The sequence below is a fragment of the Ascidiella aspersa genome, chromosome 1, assembly GCF_963924565.1.
Source record: "Ascidiella aspersa chromosome 1, kaAscAspe10.2, whole genome shotgun sequence".
Classification (NCBI taxonomy): Eukaryota; Metazoa; Chordata; class Ascidiacea; order Phlebobranchia; family Ascidiidae; genus Ascidiella; species Ascidiella aspersa.
Window position 1 is genome coordinate 5,501,453 of NC_139447.1, and position 27,831 is coordinate 5,529,283.

At 47.5% G+C, this 27,831-nt stretch overlaps 1 protein-coding gene across 2 annotated transcripts in view; it reads left to right on the forward strand.

Annotated features, from left to right (window-relative positions):
- LOC146166720 (homeobox protein Meis1-like) overlaps positions 1 to 27,831 on the forward strand; it is a 46,738-nt gene that overhangs the window by 14,196 nt on the left and 4,711 nt on the right. For both annotated transcript variants that reach the window (XM_083386286.1, XM_083386294.1), the window contains exons 4-9: positions 130 to 186; positions 1,763 to 1,813; positions 2,227 to 2,370; positions 11,425 to 11,656; positions 18,376 to 18,524; positions 21,081 to 21,157. In XM_083386286.1, the coding sequence (XP_083242412.1) occupies positions 130 to 186; positions 1,763 to 1,813; positions 2,227 to 2,370; positions 11,425 to 11,656; positions 18,376 to 18,524; positions 21,081 to 21,157 (710 nt within the window). The remainder of the gene's footprint in view (positions 1 to 129; positions 187 to 1,762; positions 1,814 to 2,226; positions 2,371 to 11,424; positions 11,657 to 18,375; positions 18,525 to 21,080; positions 21,158 to 27,831) is intronic.

Below are 27,831 nucleotides of genomic sequence, written 5' to 3' on the forward strand. Positions count from 1 at the left end.
ATTCCTTGTGATCCATCGTAATTTCAAACATAGCAAAAACTAAAAGAATTGTCCCTGTTTTTGTTGTTGTTAAGTTGTAAACATTGTTCTGGAGTTTTTAACCTAATAAGTGTTTTGCTTTATTTTCAGATTCAAGCCGAAAACAGACCCCTAACCTTTGACCCCAACAACGAAATCGACAACCTGGTAAGGCAGAAAACAATTCGCTACCTAGTTTGCCTAAATGTTTATAAAATGTCTAGTAAATTTACAAATAAAAATAGCTGTTTCTTGGTGTATATATCCTCCTATTTTGGTGTGGGATGACGGCCGAAAAAATATTTTGGCGCCAATTTTTAAAATCCACAAATTATGAAATGAGTCAGGTTCTTCACCAATATCTCGAATTAAGAAAAAGTCGATCCCCAATATCGCAAGGCCACGCGCACGTATGCTTGCTGTATACCTTGGCGAGCAGGTCGGCATCGAACACGAGAACAACACGCGAACGAGGCGCGACCCGTGTAATTGCGTCGATTACTCGTTCGCAATTTCCCGGGCCCTTCCTGAGCGGGCGCGTGCCGCCAATACCGGGAAAAATCGCGGCGATGCAATCCGATATTGGGAACAAAATTGAGCGTTTTTCCACATATACGCCCGGGTGGGGGTTGGGTGCTGGTGGCGCGTGTATTACACGTATAGGGACCAGGACTCGAAATGACCGGGCCCGACAAAGCTTTGCTGTTCGATCGAGAGCATATAGCCCCTGATCAGCTTTCTTGTGGCTGCTGGCAAGCGTGACACTAACTTTTCAACTTTGCAAAGGTTTTACTGGCGTTTTTCACTGGCAAAAAGTGTTTAAATGTGTATATATACCAAGAATTAAACTCGCTTTGTGTGGCGTTTTTCACTGATAAAAATGCAATCTAAAGGAATTTCTACATGTGTATATAAGTCAAGAATTAAACTTGGTTTCACTGGCGTTTTTCCCCTGGCTGAACAACAACTATATTATATGTTTAAATGTCAACTTCCTTTTTCAAGGTTTTCGAAGAAATAAGTTCAGTTTTACTGGCTTTCCACTAAAAGCAAAATAAAGATGAGTTAAAAATTATTATTACCCGTGCGAGGGTTAGCAAAACGATAAACGCAACACGTATTTGCCGAAGGTCGCAACATTTTGTGCTGGTAATTTAAACTTGGAAGAAGAAAATCGCTAATTAATTTAAGATTTTAGTGAAATAGGGGGCCCCGTATAGCTATGTTAAAATTATGCGTGCGCACCCTGTGGGAATTAATTGTTGAGCATTTCGAGCCCTACAGCCATTTGCACGTGTACACGATGTAAGCCGCGGCAAAAGGAACATGTGTAGTGTGTAGTGTTGGCGGCAGAGGCGTGAGGCAGTGTTGTTGTATGTGCCGTAATTTACATACACCCGTCGATAGAAATCTGTTAATATTCGCCGCGCCTGATTAGATTATTTTCTTCGATATTCACGCTATGTTGCATACTTTAGGCTTACATAAGTGGTTTGCTGTGATTGTAAAGTTCAGCTAAGATGCATGTCGGGGTAAGGGTGTTTATCAAACCATGATGCTTTTTTGGACTGTTCATTATATTTACATTCAGCTCATCTCATCATTTAGGATGTAGCTTATTTTTGTAAGCATAAAAAATGGATCCATATCCATACATACCACCACATCCACATAGTAATCCGTAGTTGATAGCGAAATAATTATTTATTGATCCTCGTTATCATTTCGATTTTTATTTTTTCAGATGATCCTTTCCATCCAGGTTTTGCGGTTCCACCTACTCGAACTGGAAAAGGTAGGCAATTTATACGTTTTTAAGTTTCGTTTTTGTTAGTTTTTTGACTATACATGCACGCGAAGATAATGTGCAGTTATGTTTAACCACCCAGAGTGCATGATAGGAGCACATGACAAGCCACACTCATCCATTTTTAGATGAAAAAACTGTAGTAATTTTTTTTTGTAAAAAACAGTACTAGGCTAGAATTTCAGTAAGAATACTATGGTGCTAAATTAAGGTGAACATAAAACCTAAAATGTTCATGGTAACCCTTTTTTCGCAAAATAATAGCGTAGCCTATGGGTCGCTTAATGGTGCTCGAGAAAGGTCCGGTACGAATGACGTAGATTCATACGTGACGTTATTTTCATGCGTGACGTCATTTTAGTGTTTTTTTATCATACGTGACGTCATTTTGGTCTTTGCAGGTCCACGAGCTCTGTCAGAACTTCACCTCGCGCTACATCAACTGCCTCAAGGGCAAGATGCCAATCGACCTCGTCATCGACGAGCGTGACGGGTCGATGACGTCAAAACCGGAAGACCTCGACCTTCCGTCGGGTTCGAGTCAGGTACGTCACTTTGAAGTTGAACGATTTGTTTATTGTCGTTACGGGATTAGCTGGTGGTGTTAAGTCTTAAAGCCGATGGCGGTTGTCGTTCCGTAGTACTTTACTTTCTTGAGTTCGGAAATGAAATTTAGGAGTTTGCGATTAATTACTTGCTTCTATAATTCTCAATTGGTTTACCTAATTTCAATTTCAAACATTAGACGTTGTTTGCGGTGTTAATATCCTGACCCCTGAGGGTTATAGTGCTAGATTTCCTCAATAAAAGATGCCGGTAGTTTAAAGCAGCTCTTGTTATTTTAAGGGCTGTAAATTGCAGTCAGTTCTTTCTCAACTATAACCTATTGAAAATACATAGGGTTAAATTCGACAGTATTAAACAAAAATGCCCGTTATCGAGCTAGTCGTGATAGTCCAGGGAGCATTTCGACGTTCTTGACCAGTGAAAAAACAGGGGTCAAAGGTCGGGGGTGGGGTCTGGGGGGTTTTCGCGACAGACGCGGTCAAAACATCAAACGCAACGGCATCCGAGCGATTCGCACGGCATCGCGTCGGCACACAAGCGTCGGTCGGCCGGCGCGCCTCTGATCAGCGCAAATATCGTAAAATATCTCGGCGCAAATAAGCCGCTGCCGCCGTCGACGCCCGCTCGCTCGTATATCACGCGCCCGGCTAATTTGGAAACCGGGCTGCCGCTGATTATGCTTGATGCTGCTGCTGGTGGTTTGTTGTTGACGCCCGTTTGGTGTGCGTAGGCCGCGCGCGCTTGTGACGTAGCCGAGTTACGCGTGCTCTGTCGTCACAACGCCTTTGATGCCACACACGCTCTTGAGGCCCCCTGCCCGGCCAAAATCAATCAAGGGCGCATCATCGCGGCATATTGCGTCATATAGCATCATCTAGCGCGCATTGCCTCCCTACACCCGCCGATGTAAATAGGTCTCGGCAAAACGAGATATCATATTTCGGCGCCTCGGTTTGCCTTCAGCGTTGTTCAGCTGCACCACACGCATTCAGATTATTGAGAAAATTCCCGGCCTCTTCTTGGCCAATGGGAAGAATCGAGCCGCAACCCTTACCTACTTTCTTTACTTTTTCATAGTTAAAAAAAACCCTCAGATTACCAGTTGTTTGTCATCTTAGCGGCCCGTGGCGCAAGCCGCCTTATCAACATGTATCTAGCAACTCACTCGTGGGCCCAGCTTTGAAAGTAGAGCGCCCGCAATAAGCGTAAACAAACTGGCGAGCTCCGATATGTCTGCCGTCCGACTGAGAGAAAGAGAGGTGCCCCTCCCCTTGTAATATAGAAAGCCTATCGTCATAGAACCGCCCCGAACCACAGATACAATCAGCACATCGCTGTGTCGGGCTCACAGGGTATAATCCCCTAAATTCCGGAGGGTGCACCGTTTCTAGGCTCCCTTCTTTACCAGCGTCAACGATAGGATTCGCGACCCCTCCGCTAAAACATCTGCACAGCCCCACAGTTGCCCGATCTCAGTCGGAGCCCGTTGTGCAGTAAGAAAGCAAATAAAGGCTGGCTTCTTATCGCCGACGCCAGCCCACTTTCCTTTATCCGCGCGTGTTGGTTTTGCTTGGCTCGGCGATAGCGCTTTCGACTCTTCGCTATTTTTTCTTTCTGACATCGCCGAAAAAACGCGCCCTTAATGCAAAGTGCCCTTCTCTGGTTGTCGCCCTGCTGAAGTTTTTCTACTCCAGGCCTGCCCGGCGCTTCAGTTTGGACCTGCGAAACTTTGGTATGTCACTCCCGCCTGTATCGTATTCAGGGCCGCATAGTGTCGAATTGATGACTTGTACAATTTAACCCAATTTTTCTGCGTAGCTTGTGTTTGATATTCGGTTAGCTTTCGCTTTTAAATGTGTTTAAGTGCGATATTAAGGGTTGTTCAACCGGAGTTATAATCGAAAATATAGTGGACGATTTTGACGCTTAAAGGCTGGAGGTTGTGGTTAGACGTAGCATTAGTATTGAAAACGATAATAAATAAATGTGGTATTGATAAATATGAATAACAAACTATTAAAAAAGACGTTTACAAAACGCTGCCTACTTCTCTATGGGCTTTGATATTCATGGTGGGACATTTTTTTTAACTCAAATGTTAAAATAAAACGGAGGAATGTTGCAATTACCCTTAAGAACCTCGTCAAGTCAAACTTGGCTGATTGACACAAGTTGACGGAGTGCGGAGGTTGACCTATGACCTGCCAGCATTACGACAAGTTGTAGCTCGCCCAGGTCGTATAAACATAAGGAAAGTGTTTAGAGGCCGTAAAACCGGACAGCGGCATCTCGTTTTGAGCCTTTCGTCCCTATGGTCTATATAACAGAAAGAAAGTTGCAACCTGCAAACTTTATATGCGCCAACTTTAGTTAGAAACCGTTAAAAATGGATTTAAATAGACGTAAATCCGAAAATAGTAGCTTTTAAACGTTTATCGGCATGTTCGAGCAACAAAACAGGCGCAAGTATTCAATTGGTGTTTCAGAGTTCTGTGTAGAACTGCCTAAACTAAACTGTAGTGCTCTGGTCTGGCCAACGTCGGCGCCTTATCACACCAGTTGACACACAGCCAGTTTACATGGCCACTAGGAAACACCAAGCTCCCTTTATAACTTTAAGGCTCGGAAAAAGCTCCTTTTGAACCGACCACCTTTTTTTAAGAAAATACCATGGAACAAGCTTTTAAACTGGCCACACAAATCAGCCCCTACAGAGTTTATTGTTAATGTTCAATGATGTGTATTTGGTCTAAAGCTGTGGAATATTGTCCGAAACGTATTACACAACCTGAGCTATACAGCTTTCATATTCCTACGCTTTACTTTTTTTCGATAAAATTGTAGCGATAAACGAGTGTTTAAACCAATGTGACCCATGGGTTGTGACCCTCATTTTTAAGCATCTGACCATCAACAGCAGTTTGTAAGGTCGTCAAAGGATACGTCGACCAGACGTCGCAACAACACAGAACCGGAGAAAATGCGCAATAGGCGGACCGGCTAAAAATATCAATATTTGCCCGCTCGGCGACCCGGCCGACCCCGCGATGCGCCAATATATAAAAGCGCGCTTTAATACACGCGATACCCCCCTCAAATCTAGAGGTTTCGCCCGGCACGGCAATCATTAATTGGCCGCTTTGAAATCGCGCTCAGATCTCGCCGCCTTTCGAGCACTTGCGCCAACACGGCCCGGGCCTAAAACAAAGTTTGTTTTCTTGTTGATTCGCTCGCTCACGCGCGCTTGCTCATATGCGCCCAAATATTTGCCGTGGCCCGGAGCAGAACCACTGCTAAGCGATTGTTTCAAGTAATTGCGCCGCGTGCACCCCTTATCTCTGGGTTTGTCCAGGGCGTATGTGAGCTTCAAACAAGCCCTGCGCTCTAGGCGACAGTGATCTTTGCCTCCCCCCCCCCTCCCCTGAAAAAGACAACGCTTTCGCCCTATTCCAACTGTCCCTATACAATTTCGTTCATAGTAAATTATCCACTTTTTCCTTAATTATCCACTTTTCTGATATATAATTTACTAAACAAAAAAAAATCGCAAATCACGTCGCCTGTGGGAAAAAACCCGCCGGCAATGAACAGTCTCTTTTTTGTCGTTTGTTCGACGAACTTGTTTGTCGTGATGAGCTCGAATTAATAATGTAGAGGCGGTAGTGATGAAACGCGCGCCCTGGGGTCGAAATATTTAATCATCAAATATATTGGTATTGGAATGAATCACGTCGCTTATGTCTGGAAACGCGTGTGATCTCATGTTATGCAACAAGAGAAATACCTTTTTTTCCCGTTCCGGTGAATTGTATGCTTGTTTAATTAACGTTAGTTGTTCCTGTTACTTTCAACATAGAGCGGGGTGCTGTTTTTTGACATAAAAACTAACTTAGGATTTTTTACTATCATTAAATATTTTTTTAATGACTGGATTTTGTCGTTGCATATACGGTTGGCTCGGGTTATTGATATTATTTCGCTTTTTGAATGTGATGACTAGAAGTAGAACATAACCCCAAACTGGGTTCAATCACGAACAACAATGTTTTTTTCTCTAGATGGCAAAAAGTAAAAAAGAAGAACACTAATTATACCAAATTTCCACCTTATACATAAAACACATTTTCTGTTGTTGTTCAACGAAAAATTGATTATCAGTATTTGTTTGACAAAATTGATTTCCTATATATATACTAAATAAATAAGAAGTTTTTTTGTTGTTTCAAATTGAGAAAATAAATGGGCTCCTTCACAAATCAAAAATCTTCTCCGTTCATTAAGTTTCGAATTTTGGTTATTGTGCTCTAGGTCCTATAGCAGGGGTTCTTAAATTTTTTTACCGCCGACTTTCAGAAAATATGCTGATGATTTAAGTAAAATCAAGTATAAATACGTTCAGTGCTAAAATGTTTTATATTTAATTAAGCTCCTTTCTTTAAAAGTATTATTATTTCTTAAATATGCATCAACATTTCAATTTGCCTTCATGGACCCCCTAAAGTTAGTTCACGTAGACCCAAAGGGGTCCATGGGCCACAGTTTAAAAGCCCCTGTCCTATAGTGACTAGCCAACGTCGTGACTTAACCAGTTCCGTTTTCGCAACACATAGTAAACGCGCGCATGGGCGGCACGATTATTCTCGCCTAAAATGGCGGTAGAAATCGTACTCACGCGTCCAGTGTTCGTGTGCTACGCGTACATACGGACATAAAAGTGTGGGGGGCGTGCACACGCTACGACTACCCATACGTAATCGCCGCACACCCCTGCCCCGTTGCGATTAATCAGGGCCACGTCATTCAAGCCAGTCGTCCTTGTCATTTCACGGCTGCGGGATGTTGGCGATAAATCGTCGCGCCCATGTCGGCGCCCGCTGTATCGACGGACGCTCGTGTGTTGTCGCTGTTGCTGTTGTTCTGCCCGCTTGTTTACCCGGCTCGGAGGTCGGCACACTTGCCCTTTGCTGATACGCCGCGTCCTTTAGTTTGCCTGTGTCCCAATTTGGCGCGCTTACGATACTATAGTACAGGGGTGGCCAACGTCGATCGCCACATTTCACCTGGTCGCTCGCGTCGAATACGTGTTACGTCATTACGCACAAGCGGACCATTAAAATGACCAATTGTTGTCTGGACAAGCCTAATAACAAAGTGTTCATTAACGTAACAGATTAACCTTCCATCGCTGGCTTGGAATGCAATCAATGCTCAAAATGTTTAATAAGTGTTTTTGTGACTTTTTTCCGATCCAGTCGATCGAGAGACTCTAAAAAAATATCTCAGTCGATCGCAATCAAACATAAGTTGGCTACATCTGCTATAGTACGTTGGTAGATCTGTAGCTGTTGTTGTGCTTTAGGGGGTCTCACCCCCGCCCCACCCCTTTACTCCCATCGCTTGCACGAAACCAAAACAACAAGGTCACAGCAAACTTCCCGGCGCCGAAGCCGTTCCGATCAATCAGGCCTGTAGTAAATAACACCCGTCGACAGAATCGCGTGAATTTGCCTTTCGGGGCCACACGGCCTGTTTTAGACGTAAAACATTGGAAAGGTCCCTTTTTGCGTGTTGTGCGTTCACTGCATCGGGTAACTGCAGTCCTGCCAGTTGAGTTTTTTTCCTGGCGTTCGATTTACCATTGATACGATGTTCCTTGCTTAATTGACAACGCGGTGTTCTTTAGACATGATTAAGACCTCCAGGAGATTTCGAGTTCATCCAGCCCTTAGCGTCAGAAGGTTATCTCCAAAGTCGCGCACTGCGCCTGGCGCGGTTGTCAGTAATTAAGGCCGCGCAGCAGACAGATGTTGATAAGCTGTCGTGTCTTCAGTGATTTATAGGCGCCCGGGTCGGGGTCACCGGCGCCAACACGCGTACCCCCTGCGTTTTCAACCCACCCCTCCCCCACGCGCGATGTAAACTTAATGTTTTATGCATTGGCCGCCCCCTAGAAAGATAAGGCTGTCGCTCGGTGCGCTCACATGCCCCGCGTTCGTTCGCGCGCGATAGGATCGTTTAAACATTCGATGAAATATTGAAAGTGCGCCCTCGCAAGCCCACCGACAGCCCTGCTTTTGTTTGAGCACACCAGTGCACGTAACAGGCACAGCGCAGGCCGTTATTGTTGTAGACTACACATTGGCCGCCCTTCGCGCGCGCGTATACACAAATGGAAGGTCGGCCGACTATCTGCTGATCTCATCTCGCTTCGCATTACGCATCTGCTCGCATTAGCCTTAACGCCGCCCTCCCGTTAAGCGAAATGCGCTAATTGTCCGACACAGTGATGCCTGTTGCTCTTGGCCGACGAGTATTTATCCCATTTCGACGCTTCCAAATTGCCAATTGTGATCCTTTCCGGGATGACGGCTCGATATGTCAAACAGTTGAAATTGCTTTCCGTTCGCCTTTACTGCATCGTTTCCAGTCGCCGACTGACGGCTTGATTGTTCAATACGCGAGACACTTCGCAATCCGAAATGTCGCTTCGCCGCTTTATCGCCCGAATATCAGCTAATGCGTTGCGAAAATGAGCAACCTTGACAGCCACACGCAGCGCCACTATACTTAAGGAGCTTTAAATAACCCTCGTTTTGTGGTTCTGGAAAAGCGTTTTTTTAATAAGGCCCTCTGTCGAACCATCCTATATTTATCAGATTCCAGGCAATTTCAAGGCTTTCTAAGTTTAATTTCCCCAAAATGACTAAACATACTGAACCGGCTTTCTGTTGTTTCTATATTAAGCACATATCATAACGTTAGGTGTTAAGTGACACTGACTAAGCCGGATAAGATACAGTAAATAAAAAAACTAATGTTTATTGGGGACGAATAAGATGAGTAGACCGTCTTAGGCGGGGTCGGTCCCGCAGCAACCCCCCATCCCCCCGTCTAGAGTTACCAGCTTCAAAACTTGCCGCAGCAGAGATTGTCCAACAGTACCTTTTGCCATAGCGCGCTACAAGGCGACCAGCGCAGTGTTTTGGCCAATTCGTAGGAAAAATAAATCGAAGTAAATCGTAGGTGCGAAGAGGAGGCAACCGAATACGGGCCACAGGTGCGAGGGGCCACCCAGTCAGCGAGGTGCGCCACTCGGCGGCCATGATTTGCTGCGTCGTTACTGAGATCGCTGGTCAGATAAGGCGATTCGATATTTTGTCAATTTGGCCCGGCGCGCACGTTCTACACTGCCAAGGTGCCTTGTTGCAAACAGATGCCCTTTGCTCGCTGGTCTTTGTGCTGACTTTGCGGTGTTTTTTGCCTTTGCGTGGAGAAAATGCGTTTTTTAAATGGTTTTTGCTCATGGCAGCTGTCATCGCAGTAGCGGTTTTCCACGGTTAATATTTTCTTTAAAAACAAATAAAACAAGACAGTCTGCGCAAGTATGAGACTAGTTAGACTGGTGTAAAATTTTATTTTCCTCATTAACCGTTTCGAATACCATTTGAATATTGTATTCATCTTATACAACAGCACCTTTGTTGTGCGCGGCTGTAGAAAATGCATAATCGCTTGCACGTGTAATTTTGCCTGCAAAGCCGGACATTTAAACACTAGGGCGCGTATAGGAAACATCGCTTTCCTCGCCCCATTGTGGCGCCACAGTGGGACCTGTTTGTTACGTCACCAATCCGACACTATGACGTCAAAGTGGGCTGCCACGCGCACCTGGGTCTTAGCTGGGGGGATTAGCGATGCCCCTGCTTCGCGTTTTGCAGATTCGCAATGAGCTATCGATTTCACTTAAATAGTCTGCGATTTAATGAGCTGCGAACATTCGCTTGTTGTTCTGTTACGAAGATAGCTTTTGCAGAATAGCTTTTTGCGGTTCTAATTTGACAAAGGTAATTTGTTCATCAGGTGATCTATTACGCTGTTTCGACGTCAATCAATTGCGAGCAAAAAAATATGGTAAGTCTTGCGGTTGCTTGTGCAAGCAGTAAAGCTTCGATTATAATGATAAACGAGCAAGGTTTTACTATGGTGGACATATTCGAAACGACATAGAGCACCTGCGTACTGTCGGTGTTTTCTCTATTGAAGCTTCGATGCGAGTGACAATAATATCGCCGCTGTGCTGTATAGTAAAGCGTCCTGATTGAGATTGATGCTTAGTCCTATTACCGCGAACTTGGAGCGCTGGTCAGCACATTAAACCCTCCGGCCGACGCGGCCTTTATTAAAAAAAAACGGGCCACCACCGACGCGGCGAAATCAAATCGGCGGTCAGCGAACGAAAATAAGGCCGTAAACCCCCCCAAGGGCCGGAAAAATTGCGCGAAAGGAATCGGGCCCGGTCCTATCTCGACAACAGATCTCGGAGCGGGCGAACGGCGCACCTGTGTGGCCGCCGTATACTGTTTCGTGTCGTCGCTGTTTTGATGTTTACCCGGTGCCTTTGCGGGCCCGCCGCCGCGGCCGAGTCGGCCAAGTTCGCGCTCCTTTGATTCCGCCGTTGGTCCCACATTCTTGCCGGCCCTGAAAAGTCTCATTAGACTCGCTGAGGCCGTGCTATGCCGGACGCTGCTGTTCGCTGACTTGCCGGGGCGATAGAGTTTGTTTAGCGTCGTTCGCCTGTTTACGATATAACCCTCGCGCGTTCAGATCAGGGTGCTCTGTTTGTCGCTTGTTGTTTTTTTGTTAATAACTTCCAGGAAAAGTTGGATTTCCACCTAGGAAAAGTTTGTCGACAGGTGCGCAACTGTAGCACGAACACTCGGATTTTAAATCAAATTTTTGTAAAGAAAATGGCACTGTTGAAATAAAACAAGCAGAAGACAAACTGGAGTGAGATTGAAACCCTTCGTTTTTGCTTTTTTCATAAAAATCAAGGCCGTATTTGATAGCAGCGTTTATACTTTTCAAAAAAGCATTTCAAATTAGTCAAAAGCGCCTCTACGGCTCAGATCGCCGCAGAAAATATTAGTCCCAGCTGCGCGCCTGTTATTGCATTGACATCGATTTTTCGCCATTTGCTTCGAATTGAAATTGCGTTCGAATTAACGCCAATGTTCTCTCTCTCCAACCCGCAGCCCTTCTTCCCACAAGAAGCACATCCCGCCCGCAACCCCACAATGCCCAGCGAGCCCAACGCGGTCCACCCCAATCTGATGGGGGGCAACGCCTCGACGCCCATGGGTTCCTCAAACTCAGCGGGGAATCACCAGCACCAGCACCACCAGACCCCGTCGACCCACCACCCCCACTCACAGCAACCAACGCCCCAGCATCACCATCACGGCACCGAGAGCTCGAGCCCAACCGGTGAGTGTTTGTGCATTTTAGTTTATCGATTTGACGATGTTTTTTTGGGTGTTTTACAGTAAACTGTTCTACTGTAGGTTGTAAGGCTTTAGCATCGTTTTAAGCTATTTTTCGCCGGTTTGTTTTAACGAATTGGGTGCTTCATACTGGACGATGCAAGAGCTAGAGAAAAAATCTGATTCGAAGTCAATAAAACTAAGTTTTTAAAAGCAAACATTTTGCACTTGCTGTTGAACGGAACGCATTGCGTTTACCATGAATTAAAGCCGTGTTTGGAATGTAGAACTTTGACATAAAGTGGCTCTAGATTTGTGTGGCGAGATATTTGTCCCTCTTTTCTCCAACCGAAAAGAACACTCATATTACTCCGCGCGTTAACCTACATCTTTGATCTTGGTCTCAAACAGTTTCCTGGCTTCCTGGAAAATCCGTTAATTGGCCTGTGCAGGGTTTAACTTGGCCCTAACTCACATAATATCGGGAGAAGGCGGCACAAAAAGAACGCCATTCATAGCAGCTCGCCGCTAAAACGCCCTCTCTTATCGCACCGCTGCGATAATGTTTACGGCTGGACGTCAAACGGCGCTAAACAACTTAAAACGCCGCTCTGTGATGTAACAGACACGCCGCGGCGCAAGGTACCTCGAAACGCGATCCAGTGTGTCTCGAATTTTTTACAAACCCCATTTTCTTTCCTTGGAGCATAATGGTTGGTGGTTGTATGAAGGCGTAATAAGAATAGAAAAGCCCATACGGAAGTCATGATGTTCATCAGCATGTTGAAAATGAATAAAGCATTATTCGAGACGTTCAAAATGATAGCTACTTCTGTATGAGCTTTGATATTCTTATTGCGTATTTTTTTCTTCGTTTTGTACACTGTGAAGGCTAGGCACAAAACAAATGTTAAACGACCAAGAGTTGACGCGAAATTTTGATTGGCGCCCGTCCGGCACCTTGCCCATTAACCATTTACTGTCGGGTCGCTTAAATTACGCTTTCGAGGCCATCGGGCTAAATTTTAATTGCGCTTCAAGCAACAGCACGAGCCCGCGTCCCCGCCATAACCCTGGCTCGACCGTTCGCCCTCAACCGCCGTCCAATCCCGGCTGCATTAGCGAGTCGCCGTCGGAAGCCGTAGCCTTAGCACAGCAACAATGGCGAACGGGCGCGCGTGTTAAATCCATTAGCTGCAGCCGAGATAAAGTGTTAATGATCCCGGGAACTTGCCCGGCTCTCGGCGCGGATCGATCGGGCGAATCTCATTAGGGCCTCATATTAGCCGCCAAGCATGGCAAGCGAAGCCGGCGAAGCGCCCAGCCGCTGCCCGGCCCATGTTAATCGATACTTGTACCAGTCGCGAGCCCGTGTACCTTAATTTACACTAAGTACGCCCGCGCGCCGCGGATACCCCCTCCCCCCCAGCCGTCCGGCCAGCAGGGTGATTGAAAATCTCGCCCGGGTTTAAGCGCCGAAATTCGCTCGCCCCCCCATTTCAACCACCACCGATGCTCCTAATGTCGCCGAACACCATTTCTGGTCGCGTTTCGTAATTTTCGCCCATTGTTTTTCCGAGGCGGAGGGTCTGGGGGGTTTAGTTCTCCGTGACAGGGGAGCATCTCATCTTCGCCTATGTCTAACCCTATCTCTCTCCTAAGACGCGCTGGACTATCACAGAAGTCGCGAATTTACAGTGGCCCCTTAACGATCGAAATTCTTCCGCGTTTGGCGAATCATCGAATTCTCGCAATAGATTGAAATATTAAACATCACGCCGCTGCCCGGACAGCGCGCTTCGGGCGTTGGGCACATTTTCCCAATCTAATATCGAGGGGCGCAACGCAAACGGCAGCAAAACGAACCGCGATAATCATATACAGCGCGCAAAGTCATAGGTGCTTCGATCGAGCGCGCGCGTCCAATCTCATTTGCCCAACAGGAACACTTTCGTCGGCCCGTCGGCGAAAATCCAATACAGCGGACGCGCTAAGGCTGCTTACCAGCAATAACATTTTGACAATATCATGCCGCGAATCGATGCGTCTGCCGGACGCGGCAAGGTACGGGGCTTGGGGGGGCTTTTGGGGGGAGGGGGTCGCTGTCAATCAACCTGGTTGCCCTGCAACGGCCCTCGCACCCGGGTGAGGGGTCGCGATGCATTATTAGGCCCCCCTCGTGTTGTTATCCGCTCGGCGGAACATTCCTGAAATCGATAGCGGATGAATATTTCATGGGCGGCCGCTGGGCCCGCGCGTGTTTTCATCGGCGCGACTTCGTTTACAGATTTGCCACGGGGGCGATTTTTCGCGGCGGCTCAATAAGACGCGGCTTTTATTGCCTGCGACTTATTTTCGAATCAAAAAAAGCTCGCAGTGAAAACCACCAGACCGCGCTTTAACGCAATTCGCAGCATTCCCAAAAGTGCTGCTCATAACTTGCGCGTGCCTTATAGAAGTCCACAGCCCCCATAACCATCGCGGGGCTTTCGGGGCTTAATAAGCGATCGCGTCGTGCTTCCAGCGGCGCGGCCCGCACCGTAATCGCATTACGAGCATGAGCCCGCGTTATATGGCTGGCGTATGCGCGCCACTGCCTTTGGGAATTGCCGGGTTGATGCTCGCGGCCAATTTTTATGGAATTCGCTCGGCTTTTTACACCGTGCGGCAGCAGCCAAGTCCCGGTCGGCCTTAACGCGCCCGTAGCGGGAAGGTGGAGGGAAAGGAAAAAGCAAGGCCATTATCCCTTGCCCGGGTCTTTACGGCGCATTGCTCGCGGCCCGTATGATGGAATAAGCGGCCTAATGCGTCATAAGTCGAATGCAGCTCGCGCCCGGCTATTAATATTTCATCAGCAGCAGCACAATGGCGTTCTGTGCCTTTAGGAAGAGGCGCCGCCGCCTAAATAACGCTGCTGATAAGGACTCTGAGTCCTTGGCTTAGTTGCCTGCTTTGCTGGGTGCGTTATGCGGCAAGCGTCGGACTTATCAAACTCTGTCTCACCGCCTGCGTTTGTCGCGTCATCGCGTGTCGTGCACAAAAAAGCGACAGTTCTGTCGCTGTAGAACTGCAAAAAAAAGAAAAACATGCAGTCTGGTACCATGCGAAAAAATTCACGCAACATGGTACCAGTTTTTGGAGAATACTTGACAAACACACTAGCTTTGCTTGTATTTGATGTTGGATGCCTATAAAAAAGATTTACATTCAATTTCCTTCAACACTTCTTACAGTTTGTACAGTTTTATTCGTAAACCTATCCCAGTTGGGTTCATGGAAAAACACGAATTAACCAAACTTCTCATTCCGGCATGTTTTGTCAAATAAGCATACTCGCACTTAACCGCGGCTTGTTTTTACCTGAAGTCAAACCACCCCTAAAGCAACACAATATGGCGGCTGTTCATTCCGACGTGCCACCATTTTGACCAAAGTCGCCCAGCAAGCGCTTATAAACAGTTGCCTCGGAAATCAAAACAATACTCAAACTTTTATTTTACTCGATTAAACGAAAGAAACTTTGTCGAAGTTGGTGCTCCATGGGTGTCCCAGCTTGTCTTGCAGCCCAGCGCCGCCCAGGAGACCTGTGCCTGGCTGGTTGGCCTGGCGCACTTTTGCCGTGATTAATTGTTTGTAGGCCGGCTGTAGCAGGAAGCTATCGGGGTTAGTGCTACAAGGGCTCGGCGCGCAATTCGTCCTAAACTTTTACCAACAATCGCCCGTTTGCCAGCAACCAGCCACGCGCGGCTTGCTAACATGGGCGCAGGCACGAGCGAGAAAACTTGCAAGCCGATTCCCCGTTTCCTGTTTTCGCGCCTTTACCCCCGTGCCAACAGTTGGCTTGTTTTACAGCTCTCGCGTTTGCCGGACTCGAGCACCGCGCGAACACTGTTCTGTTTTTCCTGGCGCGCGCCAACTCGACTTACACGCGTTTCTGTGATTGGCGGCGCGAAATGCGACACTCGTTTCTTCCGCGCCACAAAACATGTGCGCGCGAAAGTCGGCCAGGGACGCTTAGCTTTTAATGCTGCGAGCCTCATCGTACGAACAGGCTTGATAAATGCCATAGGCTGATTAAAATTATTTTTATACTTTAAAACTCGAGTAATCAATAGAACACGCTGTACGCTGGTGCAGGTTTATTTTGAAAAAACCTTACGCCCGTATAAATGTCGCCACTGGCTTCAGAACAAAAATTTGCGCCATATTAAGAAACCTGAAACACCTGAAAATGTCAAAATCAAAATCATAATAGACAAACAAGGGAGGTAATTGTCACCAGGGCATGGAATTGGGAAGTCGCAGTTACGCATTAGTGCTTCTCAGTCCATCACAATCAAGTTCATCTACTCGCCAGCAACAATGTGCTTAATTGGCTTCTAATTGGCATTTTCTCTTCTTCTGTTAATTGCTCTTGCAGAGCGAGTTACTGTAGCTCTCGTGGTTTGAAATCGAAGTGCTGATTGACGTAAGGGCGGTTTGGGCGGGGCTGTTTGTCGACTTGTCTTGAGTGCTTACCTATGTGTGACGTCGGCGTTGTCAAATTCCGAATATACACTGGGGTTTTTTGTTCTTCCAATCGCAAGATCTGTTCGATTGTGCGGTTCATTAAACTGATTTTTTGTAACTTATAAAAATTCTTCTTAAGATCATTAAGATTAAAAGCAGCGTGACACAACTAGGTGGATATCAAAAGAAAAAAAATTCCTATCCCAAATCGTAGCAAGCGGATTGCAGATTTCTGTCCCCTTGATGACGAGCTGTTAATTTGCAAGCAAAGCGATAATAAGGGGACTAAGGGCCGCTGTATTCGGGCGATTAGCCGCGGCTAATAAGCATTTCAACCGCGAACCGATAATGATCGATTAACCGGTCGCCTCTTAACACCGCTAACTAACATCTGCCGATGCAACGGCTGACCGTCTCATCTACTCGTTGGGGGGGTTGGGATAGGGGGGGTGTCCTGGAGCTTTGTTACGACACAAATCGCGCTTTTAATCCCTTGTAAGGCGCGCTCTCCCCCGCTGGAGATTTGTTCGCCGCGTATTCCTTGGTTTATCGATCTTCGGGTAGGCGAGGACTTTCGGCCGCAGCCGGCGGCCATTCGGATTTGAAGCTGATTAATTAGGCTCCGGCTAGCAATTGCCCCGCGCGCGCAAAAAATGGGGGAAAACCAAGGATGAAAGGGCGCCACTGTGCGGATTCGCCGCAAGCGTAACGCGAGAAGGCGACGAATAATTTCGCGGTGATGTTTTTGGTTTGCAGTGAACTGTTCAAGCGCTTTGTTGATTCGCTTAAGTTCATACATTAAGGTATTATATATTGCCACCATATCGCTTTAATACTTTGGCCAATATTAATTTGATTACCGGGATGGCAATAAAAAACACAAATGCCGCTGGGTGGTATGCGGTTTGCTGTGGTCCTTTGTTTAAAAATTGTCTTGGTTTTTTCTGCCAATTGTTCCAAGATACTGAATAGGTTATACTTCTACTTCACTGCGAAAGATTAACAGAGTTGTAAAAAAACTCAGTGTATAGTGCTTAAAAAATATCGCAATTTTCGCAGCCCAACACCAGTGTAGAGCACAAGCATAAACAACATGATTTATCACCTTCCGCCCAAAAAAGAAAAGCATAAAGGGCTTCGGGATGACGAATCGCCAGAAGGTGATTGGCGCGCAGCAAGCCAATCGATGCAATCCATCTTCCCGCCCGCAGCTGTGCCAGGCATGGGGGGACAGGGGGTGCACGGTCTAGGGGTGATTAGCTTTGGCTCGCCGGCCAAGCCGATTGCCATTACGCGGCGCCGGCCAGGGCTAAGGAATCGTGACGTCACCATGCGATTAATCAGGGACCCATAGCTCATGGCCATCTGCCCGGCTTGTCGTCGGCATGTGCCACGACTCCCGCCCTCCCCCTATAGATTGATTGATTCACGCGTTTAAGCCTTTCGCGTTGTATCAAGTGTACAGTGTTAGTCATTGGAGAAAAGAAGATCGCGATATATTGGGCGGTGGTCTCCGACCTTTGTATTACCCGAACCCGATTTAAATAAACTGAAATCAGCGTTTACATGCGACCCAAGTGTGTTTTCAAATAAGTAACGCTCGAACTAAATGGCCCAAGCGATTGATTAATTATGTAGCGGCTGACCGTTCGCAACTCGCCTTGCTTGTATCTTTATGCAAGCTGACAAAAAATCCACCTATAGTAGGGCTTCCAAGTTCGACTTCTCCGCATGAATTTAGCCCCGTCTTTTACGCTGTTTTTTACGAAGTTGTAGTTTATAATCTTGATCAATACCGATGGTGTTTGCGTGGCGCCTTTTCTTTTCACGAGTTGACGTATTAGGCTTGGGGAAACAGTCTGACTCAACACAGAGAATGCTATGGGTAAGGGTCATTGACCCCGGGGCCTATTAGATCACGGTTGTTGTTGTTTTGTTGTAGTTTCTCCTAACCCAAGATGTGCTTTCGTAGCTGTTATTATACACAGCTGGGGGTCGCCGCCACTTATTTTCCATTTATTAGATATTTATTTTTAAGAAAACTAATAAATGGGAACAACCAATACTCACGAAATAGGAAATGAAGTTTTAAAGTTGTTTAAGATCAAGAGTGTAGTCGCATGTAACAGCGAAATCATTTGTATTTCACACTTCATATTGAACATCAAAATAAATACTGTTTTTTCCCTTTTTAAATTTTAATATTTTTTAAAGGGAGCACACTAGAGGGCAGCACGTACTCTGGTGACGGTGGCGGAGAGGACGACTCGGACTCAGGCAAGAAACCTCAGCAAAAGAAGAGAGGAATCTTCCCGAAGCAAGCCACAAACATAATGCGAGCCTGGCTCTTCCAAAACCTCACGGTATGAACGAGATAAAAAATGGCGTAGGCTAGTTTAAATTATTTTTATTTTGTAAAAAAGTTCCAAAGTGTTCTTTGCCGCTTTTACACCCAACCGCCTGAAATTTGGTTATAAACTCCTTAAAGCAGCTAGGGGCGTAATGGCCGCTTTAAAGGGATGGTGCATTGGCGGGACAGAAAGCCGGCGATACCGTTGCGATACCGGTTAATTAATGCCGCATCTCGTTCCCTACGGAGCGCAAAGACCCCAGATTGTCGTCGAGCCTATTAAGACGCGGGCCGTATATCACCGCGGCCGTTCATTTCTCGTTTGCCGTGGCTTCGAAATCAGACAGGCGTACCGCTCGTCGGCCATTAATCCGTAGCGGGCGGGCGCGCGCATGCGTCAAACCGGACCCGACAGCGTCATTTGCGCCGTCGAGGATTTCCCTATATTCGCCTTCCATATCTCGGTTTGCGTTTTTCGTCGTCGTATTATAGCTTCTTAATTTCGCCTTGCCACTGTGACGAGGCCCGTAGCGCAAAGACAGGAACCGGCCACCGTGTAATTGGCGCCGGTCCCCGATATACCTGTAGTCCTGCGAGCCGGACACGCTTTGACATCTGTATTCTTCGGGGACCGGCCGTTTAGCCTTGCGAATTTTGCACAGGTAGCTTTTTCAGCCGTCTTTGAAAACTGCTAGTCGAATGAAAACTAAAACATGCTGCATTTGATAAGAAATCCAGCCAGGAAATTGTAGGACCGCTTGGTTGTCGTTTATAATCATTATACGCTAGCGCTAGGCGAAAACAAATTCCTCCTGTGTGGCATTCGCGTATGGATGACTGGCGTTTAAAGCGGTATCCAAACTCCAACGGTATCACTTGCCGTTTGCAACGAATAAAGTGCGCTCGGCGAGCCGATACATTTCAAAGCACGAGCCTAAGCCTGGATAAGCCAGTCTAGTCGCCCTGCCTGGGCGTCCAAAACAGTCCAGCTGCTCCGCTGGTGGATATATCTTAACTTGCGCCTCACACAGCGTCAAGTCTCGCCTAGTGCCCAATAAGGAACCCGGCTAAGCCGCGAAAATAAACTGCCATTTTTCGACGCCATGTTTGGCTTGGTGCGCGCGTGTAACGAAAACAGCGCGGCCCGTTCGCGCCGACACCGCCTAAAAACAACAACCGAGCGACTTTAAGACCCCCTCCTTTGTTTCGCGCTGTTTATTCAGAAACGCTAAAAAACACAAACATATGCGCGCTTTTCCCGCAAGTATTTCGAGAGTTGAGCAGACAGGCTGACATGCGCAAATCGCGTTAACCCGTGCCCCTGCGAAACTTGCAACCCGTGTGAAACTGCGTTGGAGCGCCTGATTCTGTTGCCGTAAAACACATGGTTTTCTCGTGATCCTCCCGCAAAGGCCATATTCGGCTGGTTCGCATGGATAATAAAATAGCCTTCTCCCCTTTCCCTTATTTGTGAGAAGTCTACATTTCCAGAGAGCAGCACGATTTATAAAAGCTGTTGGTTGCTTTTTGAAGAGATAACTTGGACGTTCGTAAGGTCAATTTCAGTAAGCTTTGTAAACGGTCAATTTCAGTAAGCTTTTTTTTGTAAAAACCGGGGTATTTTGAAAGTGTTGTTCATCCCTTGTCAGGAGTGTGACTTAATCTGTAGAGTTATCAGGTATCCCGCCTTGGCTTGTTCCTTTAGGTTTAAACGAATGCTTAAACACAGTGAACCAGACCCGAAAAAATATAGGATGCCCTTTGTTAACGTTGATATCGATTAATTTTTTTTATTTGGTGAAACGTGAACAAACGAAAATGCAGCAAAACACGAGAGCGTGCATTTGCTAATCCGTCTCCCGTGGCCGCCATCTTCGCTACACAGCAAAAGCAGCGGTATACAGCAGAGGCAACAGAAGCAGCGACATCATTATCCGCGCATAAGCCCGTATCAGGCGGAACCGTTAAATCCGCATGTCCAATGCCGAGATCTCGCTTTCAACCAACCAAACGAAATAAGGCCGCATCGCTTTTTCGCTGAGCCGACCATTAAGCCTGGTTTTTGTGTTAGGGGGAGGGGGGCGCATTTACCGCCGAATCAAATTAAAGCCTATGGAATCGATTTGTCAGCCGACCAGCCCGCAATATTCTCCGACCCTTGGTTTTAGGTCGTTTCGGTGCCGCCGGAGCCCCCACGCCCTGTTTAAGCGCTCGTGTCATAATCTGTGACGTTCGCGGTTTTGACCACATTTATTAACCAGGGTGCCCGTAACCCCAAGGGGTGCGAGAACTTTTCCTAGGGAGTGTGGGAATGCTGAATCAGACACAGAAAATGCTTTACTGTAATTTATTTCTTTGCTCAGTTAGATGTAAAACTAACTCACGTTTTATTATTGTGTTGCTATGTTATTGGTTACTTGCATGAAAATTAAATTAGAATGGTTTCGTTATTTATTCAATTCTAGATGGGGGTGCGAGAGTTGTTGGTGATTTAGAAGGGGTGCAGCAAGAAAAAAGTTAAAAACCATTTATTTGGACTAAACATTTGTTTCTTTTCTGTTTTTTGCAGCATCCTTACCCGTCCGAAGACCAGAAGAAGTCGCTGGCGAACCAAACCGGCCTGACGATACTGCAAGTCAACAACTGGTAAGCGAAGCGCTTTGTCGTTTATAAGAAATGAAAAACAAAAACGTCACAGTTAAATATCAACGTAATTTTACGTAGTAAGAATATCAAAGCCCATACAGCAGTATGTAGCATTTGGAAAGTTTCGAATAATTATTTTAGTTAGTTTCACAAAGATATTTAAAACGTTCAAAATGCTACCTATACTTCTGTATGGGTTTTGATATTCGCACTACATCTTACTACAATCTCACGCCGTTATGCTCCCATGTAACTTGAGGTTAAGGTAAAGGTGTGAAGCGCATTTTATAGTCGATCTCATCACGTACCTAATTAGTATTTATTGCTACACAAAATTTACAATCGTGAAGTCGGGAAAAAAAATACAATCGTGAAAAAATCGTGAAGTCAGGAAAAATGAGTCTCAGACCGTATAGTGCGGGTTTGAGATTGATGACAGATGGACTCTTGTAGCAATAGTCGACGCAAACCCCCTTTAGCGGACCCAAGTGAAAGTTTTGCGCTCGCGCCGGCCCCAGGTCCCTTGTTGTTTTTGTCGAATCTCGCCCGCGGCCTTTGGGGGTGAAGAGGGTCGGATTTACCCCGCTTGTGGACCCCCGGGGTGCCCGTCGCACCTGCGGAACCCTGAAAGACCGAAAAAGCCACCCACGTTTGGGGCGACCTGCCGTAGGAAACCCGGGGGTCGGGCGCCAGACAAAGGAACCAGTCTTAATCAGCGAAAGTATGCAGGTCCCTTGCTACTTTCCCCGCCGATCGGCTTTCTGCCTTCGAGCACAAACAAACACAATTTGGCGCGCGGGCTCCATTGAAGCGCCCCGTTCATTAAAGCGCCCTGTTCCTAATGCACTTGAACCTCGCTTTACCCTTGTAACTGCGCGCCCGGCAATTTGCGATCTGCGGCCTGTGTTCGCCGCCCGGGCGCTGATCCGATAATGACGGCCCCCGGTAAGACAAGCAGAGCCGTAATTCCTCGCGCCCCTGCGCTAAAGACACAAGACTGCGCTTCGTCTGTCAAGGCCGGATCTGTTCGGCCGATCGTCGCCGATTTCGCCGATGATTTTGAACAGGCGACTCTAAATCGCGACCAAATCCTTAAAACGCCGGTTGCGAAAAATCGCGGCCTATATGAGTACGGACGATTTCCGACGATAATTTGGCGAATGTTTCAACCCTGCGGAATGCAGGCCCCGGGTACTGCAACTAGCAAAAATTTTGGATAGAAATCGGACAAAAACACTGTTTCGCTTAGAAGCAATAAATAATATTTTTAACTTAAAAATCTGACGAAATAGTTAAATAAGTGCAAACTTCAGCTTTAAAACCGAACAAAAAAACGTTGTGCTCTCACATTGGTCTAATTTGCACTTAGAAAAACTGTTTTTTTTTATCAAAGTTCCCGCGCCCGAAACTGTTACAACTAGAAATTTACCGATTTAGTGGCATAAAAACTGGTTCTTGTTTCAACCGGCTGCATCATGAGGCAACGTACAAGAATAATTTCCAATCTGCGGTGTCGCCCTGTCAGATCAGAGACACCGACGTGCAATATCAAAGTTCAGTTCAACGTCGTCGCTTAAGAACTTGTTTACAACAAGCGCCGGCGCTTTTCTTCGATTGCGGGCGTTGTTTCATGTGGGCTCCCACCTGCGTTGATTCCAGCTCCAGAACCGGCGTCTGTTTACAGAATGCCAGGCCGGGACTGGGCGTAGGTTAAGCCAAAGCAATCCAACTGGAGGAAAAACCTTCGAAGGAGGCATCGGCTACAGTAGTGGTATCAATTGGACTGCTTCGGTTTGATTTGCGCTCATTCCAGCCTTTTTTACAGAAAAATGCCCAGCAACCAGTGCTAAATCGGCTTAGCCTTGTGGTTTATAATTAGCCGCCAAAGCTCCGGCCACCGTTGCTTTTTCCTTAGCCTCAGCGCCGTGCAGACGTAGTTAGGCCTTTTGTTCGGCGTCTGATCAAATGCCCCGCTCGGCGCGTGAGAGCTAATGCGATTAGACGGCGGCCTTACATGACACGAGACACTCCATCACGACAACGGCCTTGGGAACCTTGACAGCGTTTGGCGGCGACGCCCGATCAGCGTCCCAAAAATGACGACGCCTGCTTGCTTCCTCGCCGAATTTTTTCGTCAAAATTGCGAGCGCTCAACGTGGCCCGATAATTTCGCTCGCTTGCTTTAATGTGGTTTAAAATGGGATTCGTCATCAGCCCCACATGAGGATTGGTCGAAGATCAATTGAACTACAGTACAAGAGCAGGCGCGTTACCTTTAAGTCTGTTAAGGAGCTTAACTTCCGCAGACACCGAGGTGCGAACTTTTTAGTTTAAAACAAAACCCTTTCGATCATTTTCCCACGTTTAAATTCTTTCTCCCGAAGAATAGTCCCGCTTTTTCTCCTCCCTATAAAAACGCGTCTTGAACCCTCAAAAAAGACTCCCGGGTTGTAAAACCGCAAAAAAGAACAACAGTCAGAAACAGCCATAAACCTGTCCCAAACAACCAGCAGCAACCAACAGCAGCCAGAAACAGCCAGCAGCAACAACCAGAAACAGCCAGCAGCAACCAGCAATAGCCAAAAAACAGCCAGCAACAGCCAGCAACGGCCAGCAACAGCCAGCAACAGACAGCAACAGCCAGCAACAGCCAGCAACAGCCAGCAACAGCCAGCAACAGCCAGCAACAACCAGCGGCAGCCCGAAACAGCCAGCAACAACCAGCGGCAGCCGAAACAGCCAGCAAAAACCAGCGGCAGCCCAAAACAGCCAGCAACGGACAGCAATAGCCAGCAACAGCCATAACAACCAGCGGCAGTAAAAGTGCTAGCAGCAGCAGATGTCCGGCCCGCGATAGGCGGCCAAATCGCCCCGAAATTGAGCCAATACAATAAATCATGTCGCAATTTTCGCGCTCGCGTCAGGTCCTCCCCGCGCATTATCTTCTTGCCTTTCCCTGGACCAACCGCCGCTCGTTGTCGAATTTTCGAATTTCCGGTGCGAGGTGATTATCGGCGGCGTGTGTGTTCCTCCCGGAGTGCCCAAGGCGCCGCCGAATCCATCTCTGCCTGACGGAATTGCGTTTTTGAATAAATCAAACTGTTTGACCCGAATCAGAATGTAATTTCGAAACATTCTGTAGTACAAAAGCTTTTTGGATGATTTTCTTGTAAACTAAGATATCGAAAATGAATAACAAAGGTTTAAAATTCTACCTACTAATATATTTCGGCTTTGTTAATTCTACTAGATCTCACTTTTACCTTCAACCTATATGCACTAAACTTATTATATAGTTGAAAAAAAAGTCAGCATTTATTTTGCAATGAGAACATTTATTTTGTATTGGGTAGTATAGATGTGGCAATGTGGTGAAGTAGAACTCCCAGGCAGCTTTAAACGTTCGCTGATCGTTTTACTAAACCTGTGGGGGCTTAACGCAAAGTCGTGTCAGATGTAAGTGATTTTACCCGGAAGAGATGTCGCGAAAGTCGCCGTTTTCTTATTTCTTTTGATTTCTTTAAGCTTAAAATTAAAGTCACGCGTCCGTGTGTGATGCTGAACCTCGCTGGATTTGCCAGAGGCTCGCTTTAATGGGTCTGAACTTCACGCCGCGCGAAGATTAGTCATCGTATCGTCAGCGCCGCGCTGCGCTATTATTAGAAGCTATGCTCGCTTCTGAAGTTTCGCGACCGCGAGCGTTTCGCCTGTAAACAAGCCAGGTCCAGTGAAACCGTGGGCGGTCTCGCTGATTTTAAGCAACGATAACAGCAGGCCAGTTTAGTTGGCCCTTTTCTACCGTGGTTAGCGCATATTACGAACTCCCGCTTGAGAAAATCGCAAAAACTGCGTGAAAACTGCCACGTCGCTATTCCAGTTGCATCAGTCAAAAAAGCGGCCTTTTTTGCGGTAAACATCGGCCGTTAAGCGGGGCTTTAAAAAGGTTCCGGCCGCATTTTAGCCCGGCCAAGTAAAGCGCTCGCTCGCTCTATAATCGAGGCACTGGAGGGCTCCGATATCAAGCGAACGACCGGTGGCGATCCGATCGCAAATGCGCCGTGAAAGTGTGAAGCACCTTTAACCTGGCGCCGCGTTACCGTCCAGGTGTTGCGGGTCATCCATCACTTGGCCATTGCGCCTGAGTTCCTTGCGGCGGTCAAGCGGTAATGAACTCGGAGCGCTGGCCCGCCTGTCTTGCCTTAAACGCGGTTCGATTTTATTTCAGGACGCGACCTGATAGGGCATTCCGTTTGTATTAAATCGCGCAGAGATTCCAGCTTTGAGTCAGTGCTGAAATAGAGGTGGGAGTTTTAAGGCGGTTTTTAAGCGGTTGCCAAACCTTTGCCGTCGCATTATCGCCAACAACATAAAATGATCGAAAAATCTCCGTCAGCCAATCGCAACTCGTGATTTTCGCCTTGGTTTCCGCAATATGCCGTTTTTTATCGCTGCAATTGCACGATTCAACACCGCCCGCTGCGCCGCGTCGATACGAGAGACCTGTGTATAAGGGTCGGGGATGTCATTCACATTCAGATCCGCGCGTTTGTGTGTTTTGGGCCGGGCGACAGCTATATGCGCCGCCTGTCGCGTCTTAGCATTACAGTCACAGCGGCCTTTCGCCCACCGAAATCGAAGGGAAGAGTGTTTGCGTCGATCACTGATCCTACCGATCCATCAAAATCACCGGACTCGGATTGTGTACGCGTCCCTCGCGCCGCCTTCGCAACACATACACCCCCTCCCGGGCGCGCATTCCTAGGGCCCGCGTCTATTTGCCCGGCTAAATACCTTGGCATTTTTCGATGCTACGCGGCGCCTAGGGTCCGTGCGTTCTGCCCAGTCCGGCCTAGGCTACCCTCCCTTTACCTACCCCCGTCGTACACCGGCCATTGTTGTCGGAACGCGATCGGCGATTTCTGGGAGGCAACTGTGCCATTGTGGCCTCGCGCGGCGCGCCGCCCTTGAACAAACACGGCAGCGGTTATCGGCGCGCTCATCGCGATTGTTATTGAGGCCCAACGAGGGCCCTGGGTCGAACAACGCTCAGCGCCCGATTACGCTCAGGCTCTCGAAACTAGGAAAGGGATCAGAGAAAATGGCAGCGGATTTGCCAAGTGCCGATCTCCCAACTGTGCCTAGAAGTTTAAACTAGATTTGGTAGGGCTATTTTGGTTACAAGCCGAACATGACCCCACAGTTGGGCCTTATCTGTTCATCACCTCAACAAACCTTAGGGACCAACTTTTATTTAAGTAACCTGTAAACGTTATGGGTGCACCGCGTTAGAGCCCAAAACTTAATTCTAAAAACGTTGCTGCCAAGCCCTATTTTGAGGATTTTAAGCGAGGCATTATGTGCACCTGTAAATCTCATCCCCCCACCCAATTCTGCGTGTCGAAGCTCCCGCCCCAAAGATTACGGCGCAGCGGTTTTCCGATTAATCTCTACGACAGCAACACACATGGCGAAAAACAGATTTAAAACGGCCGACGAGCTGCACTGTCCTGCATATATTTGTCCTTCCGATTTCAAACCCTTTCACTAACGGCTTGCTTTGTGTCGGGGCGCGTGCCAGCCCAGCACTCGGGGGTATTACGGCCTTGTTGGACCACCTGCAGTGACCACCGGCGCCCACTGGCACCAGCCTGGCTCGGCTATTTCGATCATCCGGCCCCGATATCGCCGCGGGCGCCATTTGTTTTCGCAAGCCCGGCCCGCTTTAATCCGCTTTGCCGCCCGATTTGGACCGCTCGTGCAAACAGGACAGGGGTGGCATCCCCCCGAGCCCCAATCTTGACGTGCCAGGACCTGGGTGTTATGCTTTGTTTGCGCGGTTTGTCGTCTAAGAGTTGGGAAATTGGTTTTTAACCTTGTTGGTGTCACGAAACCTTTCCATATGTCAAAGTTTGGTTTCCGTGCAGATAGGTTGAATTTTTAACTCTATATATAACACCGGTTCATATTGGTTGCAATATTGGTTAAGAATAAGAACCTTCATTAGAAGGGAAGCGCACCACGATAAGTTGAAAATAAACTCGTACTTTCTTCAAAATCGATTCGTCTGTCATCGCCTGCTCGCCAGCGACGCTTAGCGGCAGTTATTGCTCTCATCTTTTCGACGCCTTTTGAAGTCGGCGGCGACTTTTGAGCCAGCATACGTGACAGAGACACGGCGCGACGGCGTAATCGGCACGCCCTAAGAACAGAAGTAGACCGCCTCTCGGGACGGATTTTACGATTCTTGTAAACCAACCCGGCTCCATTTTCATTACCCACGTTTTAGTGCCATTTTGGTATCGAAATTCTTGCGCAAACATGGCAGTACTTTCGAAACAGGTTAGAAATCACAGTGCGGCTTGAAGGCAGGCCCTGGCGCCTTTCGAAGTGGCCTATAGAGAAGCGCGGTCCATTGAGAGGCAAGGGGCGAGTCATTCCGCTCTTTGGAAGCCAAACAATAAGGGAGCCATATTGCGAGCACTGAGAATGGGTTGCACGGCAGACCAAAGAGAGTTTGTTCGGGCAGCGGAGCGCGTCGCTTATCTCACCGCTCACAACACAAGTGGCGCGAAACCCGACCCCCCTCACCCCGCCGCGACCCCCTCGCGGCCCCTCCAAAGCGATCGGCTTACCCCGGGGGTGAAGGTCGTGCCGCCGGGGGTTCACGATCGAAC